The 8,446-nt window shown below is 30.7% G+C and overlaps 2 protein-coding genes across 2 annotated transcripts; both read left to right on the top strand.

Annotated features, from left to right (window-relative positions):
• Positions 1–556: 556 nt before the first annotated feature.
• Positions 557–1,714, top strand: LOC149885356 (uncharacterized). Its single transcript, XM_090094672.1, has one exon. The coding sequence runs from the start codon at positions 677–679 to the stop codon at positions 1,712–1,714; it is 1,038 nt and encodes a 345-aa protein (XP_089950798.1). The 5' UTR covers positions 557–676.
• Positions 1,715–3,985: 2,271 nt separating this feature from the next.
• LOC149885355 (uncharacterized) lies at positions 3,986–6,061 on the top strand. The gene is made up of 2 exons (XM_090096397.1): positions 3,986–4,101; positions 4,253–6,061. The coding sequence occupies exons 1-2, from the start codon at positions 4,098–4,100 to the stop codon at positions 5,797–5,799; spliced, it is 1,551 nt and encodes a 516-aa protein (XP_089952523.1). The 5' UTR covers positions 3,986–4,097; the 3' UTR covers positions 5,800–6,061.
• The last annotated feature ends 2,385 nt before the right edge of the window (positions 6,062–8,446 follow it).

Below are 8,446 nucleotides of genomic sequence, written 5' to 3'. Positions count from 1 at the left end.
ATGTAAAGCATGGTTTTAGTTTGTAGTGTCCAATGGCTAAGGTGTGAATTCCGTCTTGCAAGATGTGTCTTTTGTCGTCATTAGCGCTGAGAGCGACTTTGTTGATCTCTTCGGTGTAAATGTTATGCTGATGTGATCGGATAACGTTCATAGCTGCAAGCTTTTCATTTCCACTGAATAAGCAGTCTTTATAATCTTGATGAGTAATGTGTTTTTGAACGACTTTATTTTTAACCCCTTTGCATCTTTTCTCTTCTTTTTCATAGGTTTTGTAAGAGTAGAGCTTAGGACGAAGTCCAACAAACTCTTTAATTATTTTTCCACCAGCCTCGTCTTTGAACATACCTATAATCTTATTATTTAACCCTACTTTAAACCCAGCGTTTTCAATAGCAGGATGGTCTTTAGAAAAGTTGCTCGTGTCAAATTTGGTTTCAAGATCGCCAGAAATGTCTTGATAAAAATCTTCCGTTTCGATTTCATAGATGAGCGAGTCAGTGTCAGTCATGAGTAGTTTCGCGCGATCTCCGTATTTAATAAAGTGGACAAGCTCGTTCCTAATTTAAACAACAAAGAAAAATACGTCATTCATCATGAAAACCTAAAACTCTATGAACGACTTGGATTGATCACTACTAAAATTCATCGAGGTGTCACCTTTGAAGAAGAACCCTTCATGAAACAATACATCGATCTCAACACTGGATTAAGAGCAAAAGCTAAAAACGAGTTTGAAAAAGAATTTTTTAAACTCATGAATAACTCTGTCTTTGGAAAAACCATGGAGAATATTCGAAAGCATGTTGATATTAAACTAATCACCACAAGAAAAGAAGTCTTGAAATTGTCAAGAAAGTCTAATTATGATAGAAATACCATTTTTGATGAAAACCTTACTGCAGTTCATATGAAAAGAACAAAACTCTTTTACAACAAGCCTGTTTACTTAGGACTAAGCGTTCTAGACATAAGCAAAACTTTGATGTTTGATTTCCATTACAACTATATCAAACCTAAATACGGAGATCGCGCGAAACTACTCATGACTGACACTGACTCGCTCATCTATGAAATCGAAACGGAAGATTTTTATCAAGACATTTCTGGCGATCTTGAAACCAAATTTGACACGAGCAACTTTTCTAAAGACCATCCTGCTATTGAAAACGCTGGGTTTAAAGTAGGGTTAAATAATAAGATTATAGGTATGTTCAAAGACGAGGCTGGTGGAAAAATAATTAAAGAGTTTGTTGGACTTCGTCCTAAGCTCTACTCTTACAAAACCTATGAAAAAGAAGAGAAAAGATGCAAAGGGGTTAAAAATAAAGTCGTTCAAAAACACATTACTCATCAAGATTATAAAGACTGCTTATTCAGTGGAAATGAAAAGCTTGCAGCTATGAACGTTATCCGATCACATCAGCATAACATTTACACCGAAGAGATCAACAAAGTCGCTCTCAGCGCTAATGACGACAAAAGACACATCTTGCAAGACGGAATTCACACCTTAGCCATTGGACACTACAAACTAAAACCATGCTTTACATTTATGGACTATGATCAACTCTTTGGCTCAGAACACGAGGCAGATGCAAAAAGCTTGATCGCAGAGTGCAGAAAGATTATCGAGGAAAACAAAGAAATTTCAGGTAAGTCAAAAAGCTTGATCGCAGAGTGCAGAAAGATTATCAACGAGACAAAAAAAAGGTAAGTCAACAAAACAAATAGCAATGCGACAGAATTCATGATGACAGAAAATTAAAAACACGACGCCATCTTGAATTTCCTTAAGTATAGAAAGTATCAATGTAGTATTAAGAAATGTCAATGCGCCAGAATCGGCAAGTCATAGTAGTAAGGGGCTTTACCAGCTGCTTAATCAAACCTTTAGCTTTATGTGTAGAGATAACAATATCACATTTTGCGTATCAACTAAAGAAAAGTTGGTCACTTGACGCTGTGGCAAATCTTTCCACGTGTAGCGCTAAGCAGGGTTTCGATTATCCCACAGGCAAATGAAGTAGCAGTATTTCGTGTATCCTGATTATAGCCCATCGAAATGACAATAACTATGAAGTCAGCTTATACTGCCTATTTGTGGTCAACACATTGGATACAAAGAAAAACTTCCTTTAAGTCTTGATATGTTTTTCCTCTATGTGATCGAATAGGCAATGAGGACGAATATACATTGCCTATTCATATAATGGGGATATTATTGCCTATTTAGATATACATTGCCGTTACGAAGAAGAATTGTTTTTGTGTTAGATTTCAACGCCTCGATAAATTAGCGCCATTTATGAGCATAGTGTTCACTTTTCAGCAAAAGTAAGGAATTTGTAACATGATCTCCGGCCGTGTAAATCCATGCATAATGTGAATTGGAAAATTTTAAAGGGAATAAAAAAAAGTAGTGGCAAAAAGTGGCTTCACATCTGAAATCAGCATCAATCAACTTCGTATTGAGCACATATTGCTTTTGTTGAATTTTTTTGGTCGTCGTACAATGTTGTGCATAAAGTTTGTATTTTTGTTTTTCACAGTTTAATATTTTAATTTCAACAGTGCCATGAAGAAGATAAGTAAATGTTTTTCAATGAAGGAAAATAATAATGATACAATTCTGATCCAAAACTGATTCTGAAAATACTTTTGAAAGAGAATCAATTATTAAAAATATCTATTTTTGGGAAAGCCTAGAGTTTCCGGGTCACAACGGTAGCTGACAGTTACCCAAACAGCTTAATCATCAATAGAAGAAAAGATGATAGATAAAATATTTTTTTCGCTCCTTTATTTTAGTCTAGAAATGCTAAATTATTGATGAATTATAAATGATAAATTATGATAAATTATGTATTGTCATGATAAGTTATGTATTAGTTTTTTATCTCAACTATCACAAGACCTTGTAATTGTGGAAAAGATGAAGAGTTTTCAAACTTTTGTTTTGCTATTATTCCAGCAAAGATTAGATTCTCACGAACAGCTTAAAAAATACATATTGTTTTCTTCTGATATATCAAACAAAATCCTTGAGGCTTTCGTTCATTTAATACTTCGTATTCTATGTGAAAAAGTTAAGAAATCGCAGTGCTATAGTGTGATAGCCAATGAAACATTAAGACTTATCTCAAACCAACAATTTCTCAAAAGCGATTGAACCATTTTATCATCTTATCACTGCAAAAAAGCCTGCACTAATAATGGCGAACCTTCAAGAGGTTTTTTAATTTTTTTTTTTTTTTTTGTTTTGCTTGTTTTTAAAGGTGTCGATGTTGATTTAGATAACAATTCGAATAAAAAAATCTGTCAAAATAGATTATGAAATAAAGTTCCTGAAAAATCATCCTGAATTTTAATTTTTCGATTCAAGATCTTCTAATGAAAAAAAATTGCAATTGAGTCAATTGAGAATCGCCTCTTTACTTATCTCTGCGCGATGAACTATTATTTTATGTAGGCTCGAGAGAATATACAACCACGTCTTTAGCTTAACAAAATTTTCAGCAGTCTTTTTCGTATATTCACCAAATTAATTTGTGTTTTAAAAAAAAATTAAAACTGTGTATCCTTAAGACATAGTTGTTAATATTACAGAAAAGTCTTTTTTACGAGTCGATATATCAAACTCTATGAAGCATTCGTGAGTTTTATAGCGTTTACTATTCATACCTTTATCAGTTGCTCCACAAATAAGTATGCAAAATTATGCAATTTATGCAAAATTAGTTCATCATGTTCGTTAACCGATCTTTTTAATAATAACTTTCCAAAAAAAACAAATGAAACAATTATTGCAATGAACCACTGCTATAGATATAAATATGCACTTGAGGATTTTAAGAAACTTAGAAGATTTTTAAAAATTGGTTTCTTAATTCGAAAATTACGGCTCATCCTTTTGGGGATATTTAATTGCATTTTGCTGCAAAGAATGTCATTTTTCAAACAAGTTTTAGCTTGCTAATAGCTTTTACGACATTAGTATTTTAATTATCATCTTTTACTTTATTTTAAAGCAAACATAATTTCAGTTTCGCTACACATGCATTTTATTTATCTAGGATATAAACAAGAATCAAGCTCATATGGGTATGTTTATATTTTTACCTGTTTAATTTTATTCGCAGCATTTAGTATAATTATGATTTAATTTATACAGGTTTAAAAAAAAAAAGATAAACAATATTTGAGTTAAATATATTTTCTTTGAGTTAAATATTTTTTCAAATTTATATTTTAGCTTCCGTGAAAAATGTGCCAAGCGGAATATGTCAACAATGTGGATTCGACGTCAGTAGTCGCGTCAAAGCCAATATGATGGTTATATATGATAACATCAGGTTGAAGGTGTCAGAAAAAAAGCTAGAGACAACTCTTAAAGAAACTTCTAAAATTTCTAAAAATTTAAAAGAAATTTTAGAAGCAACAAAATTTAAAAATATCGAGCTTGAAACAACCATTCAAACCTTGGAACAAAAAATTTCTGAAATGAATATGGAAACAAAACTGAAAAACATAAAGCTTTGTGAATCTTCTTATTTTGACGATACGAAAAATTTAACATTTGAAAGAGATGACGTTTATTGTCCGACATTCCTCATTCATGACAAAGATTCAGTTGCGTCAAATGTTCTTATAAAACCAGATGTCAGCAACGACTTTTGTAATGAGATTGAAAAGGGTTCTTTGGGTGAGCAAATAATGAGGATATTAAGTGTGAGTGATATGAATACAGATACCTTTGAAGAAAATGATTCAGAAACAAACAGTTACGATGTTTTTTCGTTAACATTAGACGATCCTGAAGACTTAACAAGAACCCATGATGACAGAAACCCTCAACTCGTCAATGTAATTAGACAGCTCTACACTCATCAGCAGGTATCAAAAGAAATCATCCATAAACAAAAGATTGTAATAGCTTTATCCGAATCAAAATATGCCTATATTTTAAAAATTTTGAATCAGATTAGAAACAACTTTGATGAGATGCAGCAACTTATGACTGATAGCTGTAATGAAAAAGAACAATATCGTGAAGAACTTGATGAATTGCTAAATAGTTTTATAGAAATTGAAGAAGAATTAGTTACATATAGAAATGATAATCAACTCAAAGATGAGAAAATAAATGAATTAAACGAAAATGTTTTGCAAAACTCCGTTGAGATAAAAAAACTTCGACATGAAAATGATGTTTTGAAGTTTAAGCTTGATTGCGTGGCATCCTCGAACTATATGAATAAGGTCCCTAACCCAAGAATCCCATGCTATTTTGAAAGCATTAACAGTTCCACAAAATCACAAGATAGTTTAAACTATCGACAAGCTACAGCAAAAGTTTCTAACGCGTCATACTTCATAACTTCTTTAAATGATTTAAAAAATACCAAAGTAAATTCTCATCCTTTGACCTCTACAGCATGTAAAAAAAAGAAAGTTCAATTTGGAGAAAACTGCGTTGAAAATATGCCCCTAAAGATGATACATTCACTTGGCAGGAGCTTAAAAAAAAGTTGCACAGGGACTTATTTTGCTGAACAGTTCGAAATTATGAACGCATCCATTCAAAATGTGTTACTCAAGCATACATCCAGTTTAGGAAAATATGATAGTGTTGATATGCTTCGAATTTATTTGAGGCTAAAAGTTCTTATTGAGCTTATGACCAAGAATCAAAATTACAAAAAAGTGCAGTTAGAAGAACAGTGTCTAATATTGCAAAAAGATATAGATATAACCCAGCTGTTTGAGGCTGCTAAACAGATTTTTAAGAACTACAAATAAATATCTGGCTGTAACAAAATATATATTTTTTAAATTGATAATGAGAAGAAATTTTTCTTAGATGGTAAATCGTGTTTTAAAAATTGTCATAAAAATTTCTACAGGATATGTTCTACGCAAAATGTTAAATCTCATAAGATTTATGCGAAATTTTCATTAAATTTTCATTAAATTTTTATTGATATGTAGGAAATTATAGATAGTTGAACCAAAAATTGTAGATTTATTTAAAATGAGTTTCCATAACTTTCAAATTAGAGCTATTACTTGTTTAAATTTTTTGTCTATCCACCTGGTGTCCATCCACCTGGTGTCTATCCACCTGGTGTTTTATATACATGATGTCAAATACTTGTATTTAGAAGGAAACACCTAATAATCATAACATTCATTTTCAAAAAAAGTGTCTAAATGAAATAAATGTGAAATAATAAATACGTCTTTTTTTTTTTAATGTTAACAGTGTTTGTATTTTGTTTAACTTTTAATTGTGTTTTTTATTTTATTTACAACATGTTGTTGCTCCAAAATTTTAGACTTTAAAAAAATGTTTTAGTTTTTCCATTAAGTTAAAATTCGTTTTAAAAGTGAAAATTTTAGACTTAAAAAAAATGTTTTAGTTTTCCCATTAAGTTAAAATTCGTTTTAAAAGTGAAAAAATCATGCACAAATATTTGAAAAATTCTAATTAAAGCTACAATTAAATAGCAAACGAATTGCAAATACATTCCCACACCATTAGTCGTGTTATTAAACGTTTCTCTCAAATAAAATCGTTCAAATGGTGGTATAAGAAAAAAGGTCTTTCAAGATAAAAGAAAACTGGTTAGAAAACTTGTTAATGGTTTTAAGATTAACCTAAGCCTTTTACTTAGAGCTCACGCAAAAATACGGATACTCTCATTGCTTTGTTGCAAAAGGTCAAAGTAAGTATTGTCTTATCTTCCAAATCAAAAAAAAGTGCCAAACCTTATAGGAACTTAAGAAAAAATTACAGAAACTTGCAGATGATACGCTCAATATTTCATGTTGAGGTGAAAACGAAAATAGCGAATTTGAAAGTTTAGTTGATAGTGATTTAGATGTAAGTGAATATAAGTGATAGGTATAACGTAATTGATAAACTGGAAAGAGATTAAACTTTTTAACTTGCTCAACATGAAATTACCCAACTAGCATTCGGTGATTTAATTGTGAACAAGTTAGTTCCTGGTTAGTCAAACAATAATGAGAACAGAAAACGATAATGAGAGCAGAAAACGATAATGAGAACAGAAAACAATAATAGAGAACAGAAAACGATAATCAGAACAGAAAACAATAATAGAGAACAGAAAACGATAATGAGAACAGAAAACAATAATGGAGAACAGAAAACGATAATGAGAACAGAAAACGATAATGGAGAACAGAAAACGATAATGGAGAACAGAAAACGATAATGGAGAACAGAAAACGATAATGGAGAACAGAAATTATCTTTTTTTCAGTAAAAACTTTTTTTTTTTTTCAAAGAACATACAAATCCAAATCGTAAATACTCTTCAAATTCAAATATTCCAATTCTATTCTTCGAAGTGATACGCATTTTTCCACAGAAACTCGAAAATTCAACGAGACTTTTTTACTGTTGTAATCATAGTACATGAAAGAAGCTGCTTATAGTAGGGTAAGATTGCCAATATAGTACCCCCTAAGATAAAACTAAAAAATGTAGGTAATCTACTGAGTGAAAACATGGATTTTCAATCGGGTTTCATAATTTAGGGATTGTTTGTTGTAAAGATGTTAAAAAAACTCAAAATTTAAAAAGCGTTAAGTCTCGAAGAATCAAATTAAAAAAATAGCGCTAAGAGTACAATTAAGGAAACTAGATCCTTAATTGTACCATTTTCTTGATTTCAATTACTTTACAACTTTGCAAATATTTTATGATTTTAGATTTAAGGGATTTAAAGAACTGATTAAAACGAATGGTTTTTATTGAATCAGCAATTGGAAATATTCTGATATAACACAACATAACACCTAACTGCCCATAATATAATGAAATGAAGTTTTTTATTTAATAAACTCTATGCAACTTGATTTTTTTTTCCTTCTGGAAAATGCCGAAAACAGGTATCACCACATATGGTACAATTTTTATTTAAATTGTATGTTTACCAATGGGTTAGCTAAGATTAGAATAGAGGAGGAAGGTAGGTATTAAAGAAAGTTATACTAAATAATGTAAAACAATATATACTATATCTGTTTTAAAAACAACCACACTAAATATTGTAAAATAAAATACATAAAAACATTGTTTTTGGCAAAAGTTTTTGACATATTGTGTCTGTTTTTGATTAACACCTGCACAGTCAACATGACACTAGCCTTGACATATTGGTAAAACTGAACTAGAGAGTGCATCTTTTTAAGAACTGCTTGTCAATACAAAGGTAATACTAAAATTTTTATTTTTTTGTTTAAGTGGTGAAGTTCGTATTGTAAGTATGGATATTTCTCTAATTGAAATCTCAAAAGGATTTTGTAAAACTTTACACGCGTTTTTTAGCGGCCAGAATGGTTGCGTCGGAACAATTTAGGACATGCCTTGAGGTACAACTTACGCAACTAATCTGATATTCAGTTAATTAAAAAA

Source organism: Hydra viridissima, unplaced genomic scaffold (genome assembly GCF_058129835.1).
Source record: "Hydra viridissima isolate aposymbiotic clone 2 unplaced genomic scaffold, HvirCarnegie_v1 scaffold_8, whole genome shotgun sequence".
In the NCBI taxonomy this organism is placed as follows: domain Eukaryota; kingdom Metazoa; phylum Cnidaria; class Hydrozoa; order Anthoathecata; family Hydridae; genus Hydra; species Hydra viridissima.
Note: the sequence above shows the minus strand (reverse complement) of the source record. Positions and strands in the feature narration are given on the sequence as shown.

Excerpts from the sequence above, each read along its gene's own strand:
- LOC149885356 (XM_090094672.1), top strand. The coding sequence starts at position 677 with ATGAAACAATACATCGATCTCAACACTGGATTAAGAGCAAAAGCTAAA.